Here is a 21,747-nt window from a genome sequence, read left to right as displayed (position 1 = left end):
GCTGGGTTATGCTGTCTCCAAAGCTATCTGCAGTGGGGGAGGCCCTGAGCCTGGGCAGGGGAGGGTACAGAGGCCTCAACCCATGGGACCTGGGGGTGATCTGAACTCTGCACTTCACTTTTTTTCAGGATTTCCCCCGCCCCACCCTAAAGGAGGAGGAAATAGAGTCTGTCCCACCCTAAGCCCCAGTCCCTCTCCCCAGGTCTCTTTGGCATCTCCCAGCTGGGCTGGGGTTGAAGGCCCTTCTCTGGGGTTGGCCACAGTGAGGCCAGGATCTGGCTGGGCAGGTGGCAGTGTTCCGCCTGTGGGCTGGGTGCGGAGGCGGGCCTGGGGGTCTTAGAGAGAGAGCGGCGGATGTGACTGCGGGCCAGGAGGAAGCCTGGTCCCAGGATGTCACCATTTCCCCTGCAGTGAGCAAGCATTTCTAGGGCTCGGAGATAAGTGCTGGGTGGGGTAGCTCCAGCTCTCCAGCGCTTTTTTCTGTCTGGTTCCTGCCATCTGGACTTGAGCCATGAGGAAGGCCAGAGTGGGTCTGACAGTCCCCACTCCTTTCCCCGCTGAGCCCCAAGGAAGGGGCTGGGCCTTTGCACCCCCACCCCAACTTCTGCGCGAGTTGGAGGCAGTTGATCTCAATGGTGGAAAGTGGCTGGTGCAAAGTCATGCTTCCATACTCCATGTTTAGGCTTCATGGGTGGCAAAGCTGGGCCGTGACCTTGTCCCATTCCCTCAGAGAAGGGAACCAAGGCCAGAGGGTGGAGCTGCTCTCAGGCCGCTGCCCAGGCCTCTTGTGCTCTGCGGTTCAGACGGCACTCCCGATGCCAGGCTCCTGCCCAGGAAGACATGCCCACCTGCCCTGGCCCTGTCTCTGCTGTCTGGTGTCAGGCCACCTCTCTTCGGGACCCCCCCCCCAACTGATTGCCCTGGGGCTGACCAGGCTCTCCTCTCCCTCAGTGTTGGGTTTTGGGAGCCTCTCTCATCAGGAGGTTGGCACAGATGCCAGCCATGCAGCAGATCCTGGGCGGGGGTCTCAGCTGGGATGGCCTGGCCTTGGGACAGGGAGGCTGGCTGGGCAGAACCCTAGCACCAAAAGCGGTGCCTGTGGTGGGCTAGGGAGCTAGGTGGGGAGTCTAGTGGGGAGTCTAGCGGGGAGGTCCACTGGACACTCGTCCTGGCGCAGCATGCAGCGTCCTCCATCCTGGCCCTGCTGGGGGTGCGCAGCCAGCAGGGCAGGAGCTCTCAGTGGAGCCCTCCAAAGGGGGCTGCTTCCTGGACCAGCTGCAGGATGGGGGAGACCACTTCTGTCCAGGGCTGACATGGGCTGACCACCGCCAGCCCCACCCTCTCACTAGTTTCCCATTCAGTTAGCCGTTGATGAGGGCTCACTGGGTGCAGGATCCTGGGCTGCCCGGGGTTGGGTAGGGGACTCCTACATGTAGGTAAATCCACGAGATGCTGGAGAGAGCAGGCAATAAAGTGGTTGATTCTCTCTGGAGGTGACATTTTACTTTCCTAGTAGGGCTTGGCCAGGCAGGCAAGGTGGAGCCTGGTGTGCCAGGCGCAGCGCTTCAGATGAGAGGAGGTGAGAGCTTGGGGATGGCACAGGGAAGTGTTTTGTCTGGTGAGGGTGTGGCAGGGAGGGCAGGCCTGAAGGGACCTCCAGGGAGGTGTGATCAGATCTGGGTTCCAGAAAGATCCTACCTGCTTGGCGACCTTAACTGAGCTGGAGTCTGGAGGCCCCACCCTTGCACCCAGCTGCTTCCACTGCTTGCCTCCCATCCCCCAGTGCCAGTTCCCCAGGGCAGTGCCCTCCCCATGCCCTCTTGGTGTACCCTGGTCCCAAATGACGCCAAGCTATGAACTTTTCTTGCAAAGGTCCCAGGTGAGGCTGTTGTCCTGGAGCTGTCCCCAGAGCAGGCTTAGGACGAGGGGACCTAGCCACAGCTTCAACCGAGTGCGGTCCCGGTGTGGCTGCCAGGGCTCCTTGGCACCAACCCAGCCCAGTGGGTTGATCTCTGAGGACCTCGTCATACTCAGCCGGGCAGTCTGCCCTGGGGGGTGGGGTCAGGACTCCCCAGCACTTCGGGATGGAAGGAGGCGAAGCCAGCGCTGCTGGACTAGCCTTAAAGAAGCGGGAGACATCCTAGCTCCGCCTCAAGATTTCTCTTCTGCACCCAGCATTCTGCTCCCCAAATGTCCCAAATATGCAGGGGGTCAAGGAACATTGCTCAGTGGAATCAATGAGGAGCGTGGGCTACTCCCCAGCCTCTGGTTTGCCCCATAGCAGCCCCTTGGGCACCTCTGGGGACCCCCAGGCCTCTGAGGAGCTTGGTTTGGAAAGCGCTGGAATGCTGGACCAAGTTCCCTCTCTGGCTCCCTGAGAGGAGGGTCTTCTAGCCCCAGTCTTAGGGCAAGAGGGAGCCCATCCCCTAGGAGCCCCCAGGCCCTGGAGCCAGACATCGGGCGTCCTAGCTACACCCTTTCCTGGCTATGTGAGCTTGGGCAAGTTACCGAACCCCTCTGAGCCTCCATTCACCATCTACAGAATGGAAGAGACACTAATGTCACGCTGGAAGGTGTTTTGAAGGGTAATGTGTGTAAAGGGCCAAACAAGGCCCGGCACAGTTAAGGACTTCATCCTGCCCGGCCTCGGGAGGGCTTCCGGCATCTTGGGGTTCCCCTCAAAGGAGGGCCTGGGCAGGACTTCTTAAAAACAAACAGGCGGCTGGGCGCGGTGGCTCACGCCTGTAATCCCAGCACTTTGGGAGGCCGAGGCAGGCGGATCACGAGGTCAGGGGATCGAGACCATCCTGGCTAACATGGTGAAACCCCGTCTCTACTAAAAGTATAAAAAATTAGCCGGGCGTGGTGGCGGGCGCCTGTAGTCCCAGCTCCTCCGGAGGCTGAGGCAGGAGAATGGCGTGAACCCGGGAGGCGGTGCTTGAAGTGAGCTGAGATCATGCCACTGCACTCCAGCCTGGGCTACAGAGCAAGACTCCATCTCAAAAAAACAGGAATGCCCCGGGTTTCGTGCTTTAAAATGGTTGATTTTATGTTGTGTGGCTTTTAAGTTCAATAAATTACCAATCAAAGCAACAAAACACTTCCAGATCATTTGAACTTTGCCTTAAGTATCAGAAGGCAGCTAGTAATTCCTGGACCTTGAACGTTAAATATGTGGGGTTCTTTTGTTTTGTTTTGTTTTGTTTCGAGACGGAGTCTTGCTCTGTCACCCAGGCTAGAGTGCAGTGGCGCGATCTCAGCTCACTGCAACCTCCATCTCCCGGGTTCAAGTAATTCTCCTGCCTCAGCCTCCCAAGTAGCTGGGATTACAGGCATGTGCCACCACACCCAGCTAATTATTTTGTTGTTTTTGGTTTTGGTTTTGAGACAGAGTCTCACACTGTCATCTGGGCTGGAGTACAATGGCGCGATCTCGGCTCACTGCAACCTCCGCCTCCCATGTTTAAGTGATTCTCCTGCCTCAGCCTCCTGAGTAGCTGGGATTACAGGCGCCCGCCACCACACCCGGCTACTTTTTTGTATTTTTAGTAGAGATGGGGTTTCACTATGTTGGCCAGACTGGTCTCGAACTCCTGACCTCGTGATCCACCCTCCTCAGCCTCCCAAAGTGCTGGGATTACAGGCGTGAGCCACTGCACCCAGCCCCGGATAATTTTTGTATTCTTAGTAGAGATGGGGTTTCACTATGTTGGCCAGGCTGGTCTCGAACTCTTGACCTCATGATTCCCCCACCTTGGCCTCCCAAAGTGCTGGGATTACAGGCGTGAGCCCCTGCACCCGTCCCAAAAATATGTGGTTTTGTTTGTTTGTTTTTTGAGACAGAGTCTCCCTCTGTTGCCCAGGCTGGAGTGTAATGGCACAATCTCGGCTCACTGCAACTTCCGCCTCCCATGTTTAAGTGATTCTCCTGCCTCAGCCTCCTGAGTAGCTGGGATTACAGGTGCCCGCCACCACACCCGGCTACTTTTTTGTATTTTTAATAGAGATGGGGTTTCACTATGTTAGCCAGACTGGTCTCGAACTCCTGACCTCGTGATCCACCCTCCTCAGCCTCCCAAAGTGCTGGGATTACAGGCATGAGCCCCTGCACCCGGCCCAAAAATATGTGGTTTTGTTTGTTTGTTTTTTGAGACAGAGTCTCCCTCTGTCGCCCAGGCTGGAGTGTAATGGCACAATCTCAGCTCACTGCAACCTCCGCCTCCCAGGTTTAAGCAATTCTCCTGCCTCAACCTCCCGAGTAGCTGGGACTAAAGGCGTGCACCACCATACCCAGCTAACTTTTGTATTTTTAGTAGAGATGGGTTTTTACCATGTTGGCCAGGCCGATCTCGAACTCCTGACCTCAGGTGATCCACCTGCCTCAGCCTCCCAAAGTGCTGGGATTACAGGTGTGAGCTACTGCCCCTGGCCGAAAGTTAAATATTTCTGTTCTGTTCAAGTAATATTGAGAAAAATAACAGGGGCCATCTTGACTCTAATGTTCTGCTCCAATCAGGTTCCCAGACCAGAGGACTGTTGTTAGGTGATCGGCTGTGAATGCCCTGAGGCCAGTGCCCCTCGCTGCTTGGCACTTGGAGATGCCTGATTAGCACCTTTAATCCCTTACCAGTGAGGCAGGTGGAATTGGCCCCATTTTACAGATGGGGAGACTGAGGTGGGGAAGGTTAAAGCACTCAGTGGTGGGCATGCCCCCTGGAGCCGGCCCTCCTTTCTTCCAGCTGTGAGTACCCAGGAAGCTGCACCGTGTGGCCTGGAGCCGTCTATCTGTCCTTCCAGCCACCTGTCTGTCCAGCCACCCTTCCACAGACTGAGGCTTGACGCCGGAGCATCTGTACAGAGCAAGGAGAAGACAAGAACATGCTCTAAAGCCCTTCACAGCAAGACCCAGGAAGCCGCGGGCAAACTCAGACTCGAAGGTAGGAAGCTGGGCGGCCGGGTGGCTGGACCCAGGGTGCTGGCTGCTGTGCCCACATCCAGATACCTCCTGCGGGGCCCACGCTCTCTGTCTCAACAGCGGTGGACAGTGAATGAAGAAAGTCAATTCAGGGAGCGAGAGGGAGGAATAAGGGCAGGGAAGGGACGGGCGCGGTGGCTCACGCCTGTAATCCCAGCATTTTGGGAGGCCGAGGTGAGTGGATCACCTGAGGTCAGGAGTTCGAGACTGGCCTGGCCAACATGGCAAAACCCCATCTCTACTAAAAATACAAAAAATTTAGCTGGGCGTGGTGGTGTGCGCCTGTAATCCCAGCTACTTGGGAGGTTGAGGCAGGAGAATCGCTCGAACCTGGGAGGCAGAGGTTGCAGTGAGCCAAGATCATGCCACTGCACTCCAGCCTGGGCTGCAGAGTGAGACTACATCTCAAAAAAAAAAAAATTTTGCCAGGCATGCTGGCTCACGCCTGTAATCCAAGCACTTTGGGAGGCCAAGGCAGGTGGAGGTCAGGAGTTTGAGACCAGCCTGACCAACATGGAGAAACCCAGTCTCTACTAAAAAATACAAAATTAGCTGGGCATGGTGGTGCATGCCTGTAATCCCAACTACTCGGGAGGCTGAGGCAGGAGAATTGCTTGAACCCAGGAGGCGGAGGCTGCAGTGAGCTGAGATCGTGCCACTGCACTCCAGCCTGGGCAACAAGAACGAAACTCAGTCTCAAAAAAAAAAAAAAAAAAAAGGCAGGAAGCGAGGTGGGACCGGCACTGCTCAAGGTGGGGCAGGAGGGCACTTGAACCGCAACCAGGAGGCTGAGAAGAGCCAGCCCCTCCTCTGTGTGATGGTCTGGGACAGAGTGACTGGCTCGGACAGAGGCCCAACATTATGGAGCACCTGCTTCGTTGAGAGAGAATTCACACACCAGTCAATTCACCCATTTAAAGTGTACCATCAGTGTTTTTATTTATTTATTTATTTATTTATATTTTGAGACAGGGTCTCACTCTGTTACCCAGGCTGGAGTGCAGTGGCGCGATCACGGTTCACTGCAGCCTCGACCTTCCTAGCTCAAGCCATCCTTCTGCCTCAGCCTCCTGAGTAGCTGGGACTATACGCACGCACCACCACATCTGGCTAATTTTTTAATTTTTTTATACAGATGGGATCTCACTATGTTGCTCAGGCTTTTCTTGAACTCCTGGGCTCAAGTGATCTTCCTGCCTCAATCTCTCAAATTGCTGGGATTACAGGCATGAACCACCGCTCCCAACATTCAGTGGTTTTGATATATTCACAGAGGCTGGGCACGGTGGCTCACACCTGTAATCTCAGCACTTTCTGAGAGGCCGAAGCAAACTTGAGGTCAGGAGTTCGAGACTAGCCTGGCCAACATGGTGAAACCCCATCTCTACTAAAGATACAAACATTACCCAGGCATGGTGGCTTGCGCCTGTAGCCCCAGCTACTCGGGAGACTGAGGCAGGAGAATCGCTTGAACCTGGGAAGCGGAGGTTGGCAGTGAGCCAAAATCGCACCACTGCACTCTAGCCTGGGTGACAGAGCAAGACTCTGTCTCAAAAACTATATGTGTGTGTGTGTGTACATATATATACATATTCACAGAATTGTGCCACCATCACCACAGTTTCGGATTGCTTTCATCACCCCCTAAAGAAAGCCGGCACCCTTTAGGTGTCACCCCCCGCCCAGTCCCCACCTTCCCAGTCCTAAGAACCACTACCCTGCTTCTGTCTATAGATTTCCCTCTTCTATTCCCAGCTTTCATATGAATGGACTCATGCAGAGGTGGCCATCGTGACTGGCTCCTGTCCCTGGACACAATGTTCTCAAAGCTCGTCCACGTTGTAGCTTTGTTAGGACTTCCTTCCTTTTGTGGCTGAAGGATGCTCCATTGTGTGGCTCAACCACATTTTATATTTGTGCCTTCATCTGCTGACGGGCGCTTGTGCTGTTTTCCTGCTCCGGCTCTGCACAGCCGTGCTGCCGGGCACTTCCTGTCCAGGTTTCTGTGTGGACACAGTGCTTCAGTGTGTGAAGCCATCTGCTCATTTTTTGTTGTTGTTTGAGACGGAGTCTCACTCTGTCGCCCAGGCTGGAGTGCAGTGGCGAGATCTCGGCTCACTGTAACCACACCCCCCGTCCTGGGTTCAAGTGATTCTCCCGCCTCAGTCTCCCAAATAGCTGGGACTACAGGTGCCCACCACCACATCCAGCTCTTTTTTTTTTTTTTTTTTTTGAGACAGAGTTTTGCTGTTGTTGCCCAGGCTGGAGTGCAATGGCGAGATTTCGGCTCACCGCTAACTCCACCTTCCAGGTTCAAGCGATTCTCCTGCCTCAGCCTCCCGAGTAGCTGGGATTACAGGGATGCACCACCATGCCTGGCTAATGTTTTTTGTATTTTTAGTAGAGATAGGCTTTCTCCGTGTTGGTCAGGCTGGTCTCGAACTCCCGACCTCAGGTGATCCACCCGCCTCGGCCTCCCAAAGTGCTGGGATTACAGGCATGAGCCACCACGCCCAGCCTAATTTTTGTATTTTTAGTAGAGATGGGGTTTCATCATGTTGGCCAGGCTGGTCTTGAACTCCTGGCCTTAGGTGATCCGCCCACCTCAGCCTCCCAAAATGCTGAGATTCCAGGCGTGAGCCACTGTGCCCGGTGACATCATCCACTCATTTGCTCCTCCAGACGCTTCTCTGGGGAGGAACCGTTACTCTCCCCCTTGTGCAGGTCAGGACTTGGGTGATGAGTTGTCAGGTGACTCACCCGACAGCAAATGCAAGACCATGGGCCCAGTATGTGCTGCCGGCTCCATTGCTTTTGATCATGAACCCCACCCCCGGCAGAGCTTGGCGAGTTTGAGACAATGAGGGGCCCAGAAAGGCTGGGTCAGGGGTAAGCAAGGGCACAGGAAGAGACGAAGAGAGGGCCTGGAAGTCCCAGTGAGACGTTTGAACTTTGGGTGAGAACAGGAAATCCTGGGAGAGAGTTGAGCAGGGAAGCGACAGGTGTGATCTGTGCTTCTGGGAGGTGACCCCAGCTGTGGTGCGGAGAATGATCAGTCTCAGGGGGCTTGAGGCAGCAGGTAGAGGAATTGAGAGAGTGGAGTGAGCCTGCAGGTGAGGAGATGGCAGAGGTGAGGTAGAGATGGAGGAGGAGGACAGGTTCAGATGGCTGCTGTCTCGCCGACCCGTGCATGCCACGCCTCAGCCCACACACGCCCTTGGCTGAAGGGCTCCCAGGGAGATGGGTATGGAGTCCCTGGCTTCGTACAAGGAGAGGAAAAACAAAACTTGCCCAGGAACCTTGGGATGTGAAGGAGAGGAAACAGCTGGGGGGGTTTATTTTTATTTTTATTTTTATTTTTGAGACGAAGTTTCACTCTTGTTGCCCAGGCTGGAGTGCAATGGTGCAATCTCGGCTCACTGCAACCTCTGCCTCCCGGGTTCAAGCAATTCTTCTACCTCAGCCTCCCGAGTAGCTGAGATTACAGGCATGTGCCACCACACCCAGCTAATTTTTTGTATTTTTAGTAGAGACGGGGTTTCTCCATGTTGGTCAGGCTGGTCTCAAACTCCTGACCTCAGGTGATCTGCCCACCTTGGCCTCCCAAAGTGCTGGGAGTACAGGCATGAGCCACCGCGCCCAGCCACAGCTGGGGGTTTTAACAAGAAGACGGTCATGGGGCAGAGCAAGAGATGAAACGAAGAGAATGAAACAGGCAGAGGGTGTTAATTCTGGTGGAGTCAGAGGGGAACTGGGGACTGGTGGCACACGCACAGGAAAGCCCCAGATGGGGTACTGGGCAACAGCCACTGAAATTCGGGATGTACTTACTCTTCAACCCAGCCATTCTGCTTCCAGAACTTGGTCTTGTAATAGTTAAACAAGCACACGCGGTGTATGCAAGGGTGTTAGTTGCAACATCAGACCCATGTCTCAAATTCCGGAAACATCCTAAATAACCAGCAATCTGGACTTAAGTAAATCTTGGTGCATTCCACTTACAAAATCTTTGCATTCATCAAAAAAAGACAAGAGGCCTAGGGCCAGGCGTGGTGGCTGACACCTGTAATCCCAGCCCTTTGGGAGGCCGAGGCAGGTGGATCACCTGAGGTCAGGAGTTCAAGACCAGCCTGACCAACATGGAGAAACCCCATCTCTACTAAAAATACAAAATTAGCTGGGCGTGGTGGCACATGCCCGTAATCCGAGCTTCTCGGGAGGCTGAGGCAGGAGAATCACTTGAACCTGGGAGGTGGAGGTTGCGGTGAGCTGAGATCGCGCCACTGCACTCCAGTCTGGGTGACAGAATGAGACCCCATCTCAAAAAAAAAAAAAAAAAGAAAAAAAGTAGGTCTGTCTGTATGTGTTGACAGGGAAAGATGTCTACAATGCAGGTAAAATGATAGAGTGTGGGCCGGGCTTGGTGGCTCATGCCCGTAACCCCAGCTACTTGGGAGGCTGAGGCAAAAGAATTGCTTGAACCTGGGAGGTGGAGGGTGCAATGAGATTGGCTCACAGCAATCTCTTCCTCTCGGGTTCAAGTGATTCTCCTGCCTCAGCCTCCCGAGTAGCTGGAACTACAGGAATGAGGCACTATGCCTGGCTAATTTTTGTATTTTAGTAGAGATGGTGTTTCACTGTGTTGGCCAGGCTAGTCTCGAACTCCTGACCTCAAGTGATCCATCCACCTTGGTCTCCCAAAGTGTTGGGATTGTAGGTGTAAGCCACCACACACGGCTGTGTGATTTTTTTTTTTTTTTCAATGAGCATATGCCACTTTTATTGTTAAACAGTGTTCTCACTATGGGGGAAAAAAGTGCCAGACAGGTGGCAGTTTCAGTTATCTTTTTTTTTTTTTTTTTTGAGACATTTTCTCACTCTGTCGCCCAGGCTGGAGCGCAGTGGCATGATCTTGGCTCACTGCAACCTCTGCCTCCTGGGTTCAAGCAATTCTCGTGCCTCAGCCTCCCAAGTAGCTGGGATTATAGGCATGCGCCACCACACCTGGCTAATTTTGTATTTTTAGTAGAGACAGGGTTTTACCACGTTGGCCAGGCTGGTCTCAAACTCCTGACCTCAGGTGATCCACCTACCTCGGCCTCCCAAAGTGCTGGGATTACAGGCATGGGCCACGCACCCAGCCAGTTTCAGTTATCTTTGAAAAATGAACTGGGGCTGGGCACAGTGAGCTTGCACCTGTAATCCCAGCACTTGGGAGGCCAAGGCAGGCAGATGGCCTAAGCCCAGGAGTTCCAGACCAGCCTGGCTAACATGGAAAGACCCCCACCTCTACAGAAAAAAGACAAGAAAAATAAACTGGGTGGCCTTGGGGGACAGGGACCAGCACAGTAGGTTTCTCATCTCTTGGCCCACTTCGGCCTCCCAAAGTGCTGATATTACAGGTGTGAGCCACCGTCCCTGGCCTGCATCTTCATGCTCTTTTCAGGGTTTGGTTCTTGCCTCAAGCGGAGAGATCAGAAATTGAATGAGGTAGTAAGCTGAGGACCTCCCAGACCCATATGGTCCGGGATGCAAATGACGGTCAGAAATAGACCTCACTCCAACCACTGGGCCTGAGGTTCAGCCTGGTTCAGGCTGGGTTTAGTCCCCAGGGATGGTTTGTTTTTGGTTGTGTGTGTGTGTGTGTGTGTGTGTGTGTGTTTTCAGACAGAGTCTTGCTCTGTCGCCAGGCTGGAGTGCAGTGGCGCGATCTCGGCTTACTATAACCGCTGCCTCCCGGGTTCAAGCCATCCTATCCTGCCTCAGCCTCCTGAGTAGCTGGGATTACAGGCATGTGCCACCACGCCTAGCTAATTTTTTGTATTTTTAGTAGAGACGGGGTTTCACCATGTTGGCCAGGATGGTCTCGATCTCCTGACCTCGTGATCCCCCCACCTCGGCCTCCCAAAGTGCTGGGATTACAAGGCGTGAGCCACCGCGCCCAGCCGCCCAGAGATGTTTGAACCAACTTTAGGCAAGTTGGTTCTTGGTCTGGGCTGCGTTCCCTGGCGTCAGGGTCCTGACACTGCGCCACCCCGCACCGCCCACCGCTGCTCTCCCGGTCTCCATTCCAGCCCTCCCGCCTCCTGCCCACAATGGCCTCTGCTGACAAGAATGGCGGGAGCGTGTCCTCTGTGTCCAGCAGCCGCCTGCAGAGCCGGAAGCCACCCAACCTCTCCATCACCATCCCGCCACCCGAGAAAGAGACCCAGGCCCCTGGCGAGCAGGACAGCATGCTGCCTGAGGTAAGGGGGCTGGCCTGGGGGCTCACTGTTCTGCCGTAGGTAACAGATGTACCCACGTGACACTTTCTGGTCAGTTTCACTTCCCAGAGGGGCTCCTTCCTGAGCCACAGCTGCTGCCTGTGCAGCCCTTGACTCGGGCCCTACCCCCTCCTTCCTGGGCCCGAAATATCACAGGGAGTAAAGCCAGGAACCGGGCTCACTCTCATCGTGGTCAGGGGCACACAGGAAGGGCCAGCCCCAAGAAAGTGCTTGCTGGTAACCCTGGGGCCCTGGCTGTTTTCATTGCACCCCCTAGGCCTGGACTCTCAGTCTCTCTTCTGAGGGCTGGGGGCTTTCTTTGACATGGGTGAGCAGGGGACAGTGTCTCCCTGGCATCAGCAGCCCGCCTAGGCAGTGTCCGCTTCCTTTGGGAGGACGAGAACGAATCAGTGTTTCTGACAGTCTGGTCTAGTGCCCCATAAAGAGCTCATTGAAAACCGGCTTGTGGCAGCGTGGGCTTCCTGCACAGTCTGGAGTATAAAGGGAAGCGATGTTAACACCCCCCGTTCACCCGAGAGCTCTGCAGAAGACACAGCAGCAGGCAGGAGCGTCATGGTGCAGAGGGGAGGGACTGGATGAGGAGTTAGGAAAACACACGCTGGCCTTGACGGAGAAAAGTTAGACAATGGCGATTTTAAATTCAGAATGAGGCTGGGCGCGGTCGCCTCATGCCTGTAATCTCATCACTTTGGGAGGCTGAGGCAGCCAGATCACTTGAGCCCAGGAGTTTGAGACCAGACTAGACAACATAGCAAGACTCTGTCTCTGCAAAAAAAATTAAAAAAGAGCTGGGTGTGGTGGCACATGCCTGTAATCCCAGCTACTTAGGACACTGAGGTAGAAGGCTTGCTTGAGCCTGGGAGGTTGAGGCTCCAGTGAGCTATGATGGTGCCACTGCCCTCCAACCTGGGCAACAGAGCAAGACTCTGTCCCAAAAAATATATATATAGGCCGGGCATGGTAGCTCATGCCTGTAATCCCAGCACTTTGGGAGGCCTAGGCGGCCAGATCACTTGAGGTCAGGCAGGAATTCGAGACCAGCCTGCCCAACATGGTGAAACCCCGTCTCTACTAAAAATACAAAAATTAGCCAGGTGTGGTGGCACATGCCTATAGTCCCAGCTACTCAGGAGGCTGAGGCAGAAGAATCGCTTGAACCTGGGAGGTAGAGGTGTCAGTGAGTCGAGACCACACCACTGCACTCCAGCCTGGACAATACAGTGAGACTCCATCTCAAAAAAAAAAAAAAAATATATATATATATATATATATATACATATACAAACACACACACACACACACACACACATTATATATATATATTTCCAAATGAAAGCAAATTGGGGCATAAATCAGGGTTGAGGTTTGTTCTCAGGGTTTTCAGAATAGGAGGCTAAAGAAAAGCCAGCCCAGGACCTGGGCTGCGCACACCACCGCCTGCCCTCCCTCCTTCCTCCCCAAGAGGAAGAACCCAGCCTACTTGAAGAGCGTCAGCCTCCAGGAGCCACGCAGCCGATGGCAGGAGAGTTCAGAGAAGCGCCCCGGCTTCCGCCGCCAGGCCTCACTGTCCCAGAGCATCCGCAAGTGAGCCCCCCTACACCCAAGCCCAGCACCCCCCACCCAGCAACGTGTGGATTCTCGGGGCCTGGACATGACTGGGCCTGGTCCCTGCGTCCCCTCTCTGGAAGGAGGAGGCCGGCATTAATGAGCAATGTCTCCCTGTGGCCTATTATCATGGTATAGATGGGGAAACGGGTATGTGCTTTGCGGAATATCACGGTGTGGAGGCTGGGGGGCTTCGAGGAGCTGGGTGGATCAGTGTGGGGGTGCCTGGGGCCCTAGCCTGGCTCCTCACGCTCCCGTCATCCCCTGCTTCTGCTCATCTGGTCACTGGGCTCCAGCCAGGGGCCTCACAGGCAGATCCGCCCCCCACCTCCCTGCAGGCACGCGGGCACACACGTGCCATCACCCCTTCCACACACTCAGGTGCACAGGCGTAGACAAGCATATGCCCACCTGTCCCTTGTCTGCTTCCGCAGGGGCGCAGCCCAGTGGTTTGGAGTCAGCGGCGACTGGGAGGGGCAGCGGCAGCACTGGCAGCGCCGCAGCCTGCACCACTGCAGCGTGCGCTACGGCCGCCTGAAGGCCTCGTGCCAGCGTGACCTGGAGCTCCCTAGCCAGGAGGCACTGTCCTTCCAGGGCACTGAGTCCCCAAAGCCCTGCAAGATGCCCAAGGTGGGATCCATGGGGAAAGGAGGCAGGGGTGGGGACCCTAATGGCTCTGCTTACCGCCCCCCTCCCTTCCAGATTGTGGATCCGCTGGCCCGGGGCCGGGCCTTCCGCCACCCGGAGGAGATGGACAGGCCCCACGCCCCGCACCCACCGCTGACCCCCGGAGTCCTGTCCCTCACCTCCTTCACCAGTGTCCGTTCTGGCTACTCCCACCTGCCACGCCGCAAGAGAATGTCTGTGGCCCACATGAGCTTGCAAGCTGCCGCTGCCCTCCTCAAGGTGCGGGGCTCCCTCCTGCAGGGCCCCCACCTCTGCCCGGCCTCCCTTCCTTGCCCCTCCCTTCCACTCCTCATAGTAGCATCCCCTAAAGCTCACCTGGGCATCTGCCTACGGTGCCAAGGACAGTGGATGTGCTGGGATCCCTGGGCAAAGAGGGACCCCGAAGCCCAGCACCCAGGCGTCCATCCTTCTGTCTTAAATCTCGTGTGACCCCCTGCCAAGTTTTGGAACCTGGTCTCTGCACTGACTCTTAAGCTGGGGAAGTGGGAAGTGAGATGCATACTTGCTCCTCATCCACCCGGGTTTTCCGAGTCCCTATTACGTGCTGGGCACCGCGTGCAGAGCCATCGCCATCCTGGCTGAGCTCGCAGCCCAGGGTGAGGGTCACCATTCAGGGTGGTCAGTTTAGGAGAGCGGCTGGTATCAGGGAAGACATTGAGTTAAGCCCAGAAGACACAAGGAGACGTTCACTAGGGAAGGAAGGGAACAGCATTCTCAGCAGAGGGAATGGCCTATGCAAGGGCCAGGAGCCCAGAGGAAGTACAGTGCTTTGAGGGAGCAGCAGGCGGTTTGATGTGGTTTTAGTGAGGGGTGGTTATAGGAGCTGTGGCAGGAGATGAGGTCAGAAAGGTGGGCAGGGATCTGGTATTCCGTGCCAAGAAACAGGGACAGGGAGACATGGCCCAAGCCTCGGGAGTGAGGGTATAGAATGTGGGTTGCTTTGAGTGTTAGGGTACCAGCAGCCCAAGGCAGAGGGGCAGCAGGGACCAAGGGAAAGGTGACTCCAAACTGTGCCAAGAGTGGTGTGCCAACGGAAGCTGGTGCCTCATTTCCTGGCCTTCCAGTCTCAGGAGCTCCTCTTGCCCGTTCAGCTTGCAGAATCTCCACACTTTGGGCAGGATCCCTCCTCCCAAGGCGCTGCCTGCAGGCGGATGGGCTTGATGATTCCTTCGGTGTTGGGGCTGGGGGCCTAGGTGGCCAGGCTCTGGTCCTGATGGCTGTGCCTCTGCCCGTGCACAGGGGCGCTCGGTGCTGGATGCCACCGGACAGCGGTGCCGGGTGGTCAAGCGCAGCTTTGCCTTCCCGAGCTTCCTGGAGGAGGATGTGGTCGATGGGGCAGACACGTTTGACTCCTCGTTTTTTAGTAAGGCAAGCATGGGGTGTGGGACAGCAGGAGTTGGGTGGGGTGGCCTGGGAGCTGGGTGAGGTGACCTTGGCATTGATCATGTTCAGGAACCCCTGAGGGACCCAGAGGCCCACTGCTGGGATGTGGCATGGTCCTATGTGGAGCTGCTGGGCCCCCATCTTTCTGTTGGGTAGGGTGAAGACCTGCGGTGGGGCACAGTGCCACCCGGGAAAGTCACCACTGGGGCTGACGGGCATGTGGCTTCCCAATTCATTGTGAAGAGCCCGTCTGTTCAGCTGTGTCCTGCCCTTGAATTGAGGTTCCGGGGGGCAGTGTTTGGGACAGACTCCTTACACTGTATTTTCGTGTCCCCCACCCCAGGAAGAAATGAGCTCCATGCCTGATGATGTCTTTGAGTCCCCCCCACTCTCTGCCAGCTACTTCCGAGGGATCCCACACTCAGCCTCCCCTGTCTCCCCCGATGGGGTGCAAATCCCTCTGTGAGTGCTGGGGCAGAGTCCCTCCTCCAGGCCAGCCACCAGCCTGGGGGCATCCCCAGACCTCACCCTGGCCCCCAAGCCCCTTCTGAGCACCCTGGTGGGGTCTGGGAGTATTTTGGTGGGGGATTCAGGCTGAAAGCCACCATCCCCACCAGGAAGGAGTATGGCCGAGCCCCAGTCCCCGGGCCCCGGCGCGGCAAGCGCATCGCCTCCAAGGTGAAGCACTTTGCCTTTGATCGGAAGAAGCGGCACTACGGCCTCGGCGTGGTGGGCAACTGGCTGAACCGCAGCTACCGCCGCAGCATCAGCAGCACTGTGCAGCGGCAGCTGGAGAGCTTCGACAGCCACCGGTGAGGTGTCGCCCTGGAGCCCCCAGGAGAGCCTGGAAGGTTCCAAATTCCTCTGGGCCCTCCTGAAGCACCCCCTTACTCATTCAGCAAGTGTTTCATGAGCATCTTCTGCGGATCAGGAGTGTAGTGACAAGCTCGAAGGCGCACCCTGTCCCAAGGGTTGTGCACATGACCTGGGAAGGGCCAGGGGTGCTTGCTGCCTCTCTTCCACCCATGCTTTCTGAACCTGGTCCCCAGCCTTGCTCCCAGACAGCAGTCAGTCAACAAATGTTCATTGAGTGTCACTGCCTGCAGGCCCTAAAATGGAACCCCCAGAGGGTGGAGCAGGGAGGGCAGGGTCGGTCAGAGGACAGTTAGAAGCTGGGGCCAGGGCTGGGCGCCGTGGCTCACACTTGTAATTATAGCACTTTGGGAGGCTGAGTCAGAAGGATTGCTTGAGCCTAGGAGTTTGAGACCAGCCTGGGCAACATAGTGAGACCCTACCTCTACTTTAAAAGAAGAAGCTGGGGCTGGGAGGGAGGGGACTCTGGGAGAGGCTATGCAGAGCCCTTGGGGAAGAACAGGGCATCTGATTTGCAGCAGCCCAATAAACACTGGGCCCAAATTAGAAAATAACAAGCAGGCAGGGCGCGGTGGCTCACGCCTGTAATTCCAGCACTTTCTGAGGCTGAGGCAGGCGGATCACCTGAGGTCAGGAGTTCAAGACCAGCCTGGCCAACATGGTGAAACCCCATCTCTACTAAAAATACAAAAAATCAGTCGGGCGTGGTGGTGCATGCCTGTAATCCCAGCTACTCAGGAGGCTTGAGGCAGGAGAATCACTTGAACCTGGGAGGCAGAGGTTGCAGTGAGCCAGGATCGCACCATTGTACTCCAGCCTGGGCAACAAGAGCGAAATTCCATCTCAAAAAAAAAAAAAAAAGAAAGAAAAGAAAAAGAAAATAACAAGCAATGGCCAGGCCCGGTGGCTCACACCTGTAATCCCAGCACTTTGGGAGGCCTAGGTGGGCAGATCACCTGAGGTCAGGAGTTCGAGACCAGCCTGGCCAACACAGTGAAAACTGGTCTCTACTAAAAAGACACACAAAATTAGGCAGGTATGGTGGGTGCTTGTAATCCCAGCTACGAGGGAGGCTGAGGCAGGAGAATCGCTTGAACCTGGGGGTGAAGGTTGCAGTGAGCTGAGATCACACAACTGCATTCCAGCCTAGGTGACAGAGCGAGACTCTGTCTCAAAAAAAAAAAAAAAAAGAAAAGAAAAGAACAAGCAATGATAGGTGTGGTGGGTGTCCCGGAGGAGGATAGAAAGGGAGAGTGAAAGCTGGTGGGGAGGGGTGCAGTCAGGACAAGCTGTGATATCATGTGCAAAGGCCCTGGGGCTGGAAGGGCAAAGTACATCCCAGGAAATGCAGGCAAAGAGGCCAGAGAGGTGGTCGGTCAGGCAAAGCTTTGCAGCCAGCAAGAGGGGGTGATTCTGGAATTTGTCCCAAGGCCAGTGGAAAGCTATCAAAGGGTTTTAAGCTAGGAGAGAGATGCTTGGAGGCTCATCTTAAAAGTTCCTCTGGTTTGAGATGAGTTGACGGGGCAGAGCAGGGAGCCCAGGCGAGCCACGTGACCAGGCCAGGGTGGCCCTGTGGCCGGGACTGGGGGTTGGGATAGGACCTCGGCTCAGCTGACCCAAGGTGTCTCTGCACAGGCCCTACTTCACCTACTGGCTGACCTTCGTCCATGTCATCATCACGCTGCTGGTGATTTGCACGTATGGCATCGCACCCGTGGGCTTTGCCCAGCACGTCACCACCCAGCTGGTGAGTCGGGTCAGGCTCCATGCTGGGGGTCCCAGCCTCCCCTAGGAGGCCTCAGCGTCATGGGTACCTAATCCCTCCCACCGCAACAATCTGGCCCCAGCAGGGTGGTGCTCACCATAGCCTCGCCCCTTGCTGGAGGCTCTATCCTGGGGACAGCTGCCCCAGCCCCCCATGCCCAGGGCCCACACTGTTCTGATGCCCTCCTCTGCGCTACCTCCACGACAGGTGCTGCGGAACAAAGGTGTATACGAGAGCGTGAAGTACATCCAGCAGGAGAACTTCTGGGTTGGCCCCAGCTCGGTGAGGGCCCAGGCTGGGGAACATCATCTGAGCCAGGAGTCCCTGTGCCCTGTCACTCCCAGCTGGGCAGGTGGGCTCCTCACCCACCTGCAGGCCCCTCATCAGGGGAGACTCTGCGGGGCAGAGGTGGAGTGATGGACCCCTCCCAGGTCTGGGGCTCAAACTCACTCTCTCCCCTCCCTTTCCCTTCCCCAGATTGACCTGATCCACCTGGGGGCCAAGTTCTCACCCTGCATCCGGAAGGACCGGCAGATCGAGCAGCTGGTGCTGCGGGAGCGAGACCTGGAGCGGGACTCAGGCTGCTGTGTCCAGAATGACCACTCCGGATGCATCCAGACCCAGCGGAAGGACTGCTCGGTGAGGGCAGGCCCTCCCTCCTACCCCTGCCAGACCCTGGTCCCGGACTAGCTCCACTTGCCCTGTCCTTCAAGGGCAGTGACCACGTTCCTTCCTCCCCGCCCCACCCTTCCCAGACCCCCGTAGATGAGACTGAGCCCTGGGGAGATGGGAAAAGCCTCTGTCCTTGCCCACTCCAGTGGGGGTGACCTGGCCCCGGCATGACCCACCAGCCTTCTTCTGCCCTCCAGGAGACTTTGGCCACTTTTGTCAAGTGGCAGGATGACACTGGGCCCCCCATGGACAAGTCTGATCTGGGCCAGAAGCGGACTTCGGGGGCTGTCTGCCACCAGGACCCCAGGTAGGGCCCGGAGCCTCTGCTGGGCCTCAGGGTCAGGCATAGCCATGCCATCTGAGCCACCCACAGGGATGTGGGTAGGTGGACGTGGCAGGCTGGGTGTGCCACAGCCCAATCTGAACCCTGTCTCCAGGACCTGCGAGGAGCCAGCCTCCAGCGGTGCCCACATCTGGCCCGATGACATCACTAAGTGGCCGGTGAGTGTCCCCGGCGGGGAGTGGTCTGGGAAGGTCAGGGATGGGGGACCTGCCTGCTGCACAGCCCACTTCCCTGCCGGTGCCCCCTCCTGGCAGATCTGCACAGAGCAGGCCAGGAGCAACCACACAGGCTTCCTGCACATGGACTGCGAGATCAAGGGCCGCCCCTGCTGCATCGGCACCAAGGGCAGGTGAGCGACCTGGGCCCTGGCCTCAGCCATCCCACTGCCCCCCCGAGCTGCGGCTTCCTGTGGGCCCTCTGCTCCTCCACCGTCACCACCCACAGCCGCTGGGCCGATGCCCTCCAATAACTGTCCTTTGCTCCCCTGCTCTGGGGCTACCCATGGTGTGAGCTGGAGGAAGGAAGCTTGCTCCAGAGTCGAAGGCTCTGGATGCGGCATCCCTCTTCCTGCCAGCGATGCCTCCTGTAGCCAGGTGCTGGGCTCTGGGCAAAGGTGGGCAGTGGTTATTCAGCGCCCTGATGTCCCCTCTTGCCTCACCACCCCCTTAGCTGTGAGATCACCACCCGGGAATACTGTGAGTTCATGCACGGCTATTTCCATGAGGAAGCAACACTCTGCTCCCAGGTGAGGCGAGGCAGGCCTGGGGTAGTGGAGGAGAGGACGCTGGGCATGGCAGCCTGCTGGGGCCGGGGCTCACACACTCCCTCCCATGTCGGAGCCTCAGACTCAGCCTGCTTCTGGGGCGCTGAGCACCATACGCCCACTCCCAGGTGCACTGCTTGGACAAGGTGTGTGGGCTGCTGCCCTTCCTCAACCCTGAGGTCCCAGATCAGTTCTACAGGCTCTGGCTGTCTCTCTTCCTACACGCTGGGTAAGAGGCTCCTCACTGCCCCCGAACCCGACCCCTGTGATGGCCACCCAGCCGGACCCCTGGGGAAAGGTTCCTGGGCCAGGGCATGGCCGGCCCAACCTGCTGAAGCCTACTGCTCCTGAAGTGCCTGGCTGAAGGCCGCTGCCTGGTGTGTCCCTCCCCCAGCGTGGTGCACTGCCTCGTGTCTGTGGTCTTTCAAATGACCATCCTGAGGGACCTGGAGAAGCTGGCCGGCTGGCACCGTATCGCCATCATCTTCATCCTCAGTGGCATCACAGGCAACCTCGCCAGTGCCATCTTTCTCCCATACCGGGCAGAGGTAAGGATGTGGAGGATGGGACCCCTTCTGCACATAGGGGGCCAGCCCTGCTGCTCCTATTCCACCCACCTGGGATCTGCCAGACGGATACGGGGCCCCTCCTGTACTGGGCTCCACAGCGGAGGGACAGCTAATCTGGGGGCTTACTGGCTGGTCTCTTAATCCCAGTGAGAGGGAACAGTGATGCTCTTGAGTCATCCTGTCCCTCCCCCGCCTCATTTATCTTCCTAACTGTGCCCACTGCCTGACAGTATGCTAGGTATCTGCAGGTCCAGCGGTAGGAAATGGCCTCCGTGCGCCGTCGGCAGTCTGATCAGTTCCACCTGACTGATCTAGTTTGTTCAGTGTCCGTCCTCTCCCCACCGTGTGCAGCCTGGAACAGGCTTGTCTGTCTTGCTTATTGCTACGGACCCACACCAGGCACGTACACAGTAGGCGCTCAGTGTTTGCTGAAAGAATGGGCGGAGCAGGCCCAGCTTTGGTCCAGCAGCTCCAGCCGACCCCCTGCCCCTCAGCCTCAGGGGTCCCCATGCCTGCCAGGGAGGAGCTGATCGATGGGATGACCCAGGGTGCAGGCCCAGCCCAGGCCACCCACCTGATGCCTGAAGCCACGTCTCCCCTGCCCCGCCCCAGGTGGGCCCGGCCGGCTCACAGTTCGGCCTCCTTGCCTGCCTCTTCGTGGAGCTCTTCCAGAGCTGGCCGCTGCTGGAGAGGCCCTGGAAGGCCTTCCTCAACCTCTCAGCCATCGTGCTCTTCCTGTTCATCTGCGGCCTCCTGCCCTGGATCGACAACATCGCCCACATCTTCGGCTTCCTCAGTGGCCTGCTGCTGGCCTTCGCCTTCCTGCCCTACATCACCTTCGGCACCAGCGACAAGTACCGCAAGCGGGCACTCATCCTGGTGTCACTGCTGGCCTTTGCCGGCCTCTTTGCCGCCCTCGTGCTGTGGCTGTACATCTACCCCATTAACTGGCCCTGGATCGAGCACCTCACCTGCTTCCCCTTCACCAGCCGCTTCTGCGAGAAGTATGAGCTGGACCAGGTGCTGCACTGACCGCCGGGCCACGCGGCTGCCCCTCAGCCCTGCTGGAACAGGGTCTGCCTGCGAGGGCTGCCCTCTGCAGAGCGCTCTCTGTGTGCCAGAGAGCCAGAGACCCAAGACAGGGCCCGGGCTCTGGACCTGGGTCCCCCGCTGCCAGGCGAGGCTGACTCCACGTGAGATGGTTGGTTAAGGCGGGGTTTTTCTGGGGCGTGAGGCCTGTGTGATCCTGACCCAAGCTCAGGCACACCCAAGGCACCTGCCTCTCTGAGCCTTGGGTCTCAGTTCCTAATATCCCGCTCCTTGCTGAGACCATCTCCTGGGGCAGGGTCCTTTTCTTCCCAGGGTCCTCAGCGCTGCCTCTGCTGGTGCCTTCTCCCCCACTACTACTGGAGCGTGCCCTTGCTGGGGACGTGGCTGTGCCCTCTGTTGCCCCCAGGGCTGAGTGCCCACCATGCCCCTTCCTCTTTCTCCTCCTACCTCTGCCCTGTGAGCCCATCCATAAGGCTCTCAGATGGGACATTGTGGGAAAGGCTTTGGCCATGGTCTGGGGGCAGAGGACAAGGGGGGAGACATAAGTAGACCTCAGGTAGAACGGGACTGGGCAGAGCTACCCCAGGGCCTGCTCCCACGGGGTGCTCGAGGCGCATCAGGCCCGTTTTTTACCAGTTTATATCACGGTCTTCATTTTTAAAAGTAACGCTAACTTTGTATGGACGATGTCTCATGGATTAAATAATATTCTTTATGGCAGTACATTGTCTTTAACAGAGACCTCAGGTAGCATGAAACTGGGATTTGGGGGTGAGGT

General features: G+C 56.9%; 1 protein-coding gene across 5 annotated transcripts in view; it reads left to right on the top strand.

The window, feature by feature from the left end:
- The window catches only part of RHBDF2 (rhomboid 5 homolog 2), a 31,036-nt gene extending 9,347 nt beyond the window's left edge, over window positions 1–21,689 (top strand). For 4 of the 5 annotated variants that reach the window (XM_024926212.4, XM_034942941.3, XM_024926214.5 and 1 more), the window contains exons 2-19: window positions 4,740–4,937; window positions 11,050–11,220; window positions 12,722–12,843; window positions 13,299–13,494; window positions 13,567–13,770; window positions 14,791–14,919; window positions 15,278–15,396; window positions 15,552–15,746; window positions 17,443–17,554; window positions 17,780–17,854; window positions 18,050–18,211; window positions 18,442–18,551; window positions 18,682–18,745; window positions 18,842–18,936; window positions 19,257–19,332; window positions 19,479–19,579; window positions 19,745–19,898; window positions 20,532–21,689. In XM_024926212.4, the coding sequence (XP_024781980.2) occupies window positions 11,071–11,220; window positions 12,722–12,843; window positions 13,299–13,494; window positions 13,567–13,770; window positions 14,791–14,919; window positions 15,278–15,396; window positions 15,552–15,746; window positions 17,443–17,554; window positions 17,780–17,854; window positions 18,050–18,211; window positions 18,442–18,551; window positions 18,682–18,745; window positions 18,842–18,936; window positions 19,257–19,332; window positions 19,479–19,579; window positions 19,745–19,898; window positions 20,532–20,951 (2,484 nt within the window). In that variant the 5' untranslated portion in view covers window positions 4,740–4,937; window positions 11,050–11,070 and the 3' untranslated portion in view covers window positions 20,952–21,689. Of the gene's footprint in view, window positions 1–4,516; window positions 4,938–11,049; window positions 11,221–12,721; window positions 12,844–13,298; window positions 13,495–13,566; window positions 13,771–14,790; window positions 14,920–15,277; window positions 15,397–15,551; window positions 15,747–17,442; window positions 17,555–17,779; window positions 17,855–18,049; window positions 18,212–18,441; window positions 18,552–18,681; window positions 18,746–18,841; window positions 18,937–19,256; window positions 19,333–19,478; window positions 19,580–19,744; window positions 19,899–20,531 lie in introns of all 5 variants that reach the window. The other variant, XM_057300274.2, reaches the window with a different exon arrangement.
- The last annotated feature ends 58 nt before the right edge of the window (window positions 21,690–21,747 follow it).

This window comes from Pan paniscus, chromosome 19, assembly GCF_029289425.2.
Source record: "Pan paniscus chromosome 19, NHGRI_mPanPan1-v2.0_pri, whole genome shotgun sequence".
NCBI classification, from domain to species: domain Eukaryota; kingdom Metazoa; phylum Chordata; class Mammalia; order Primates; family Hominidae; genus Pan; species Pan paniscus.
This window is presented reverse-complemented; position numbering and strand designations above follow the sequence as displayed.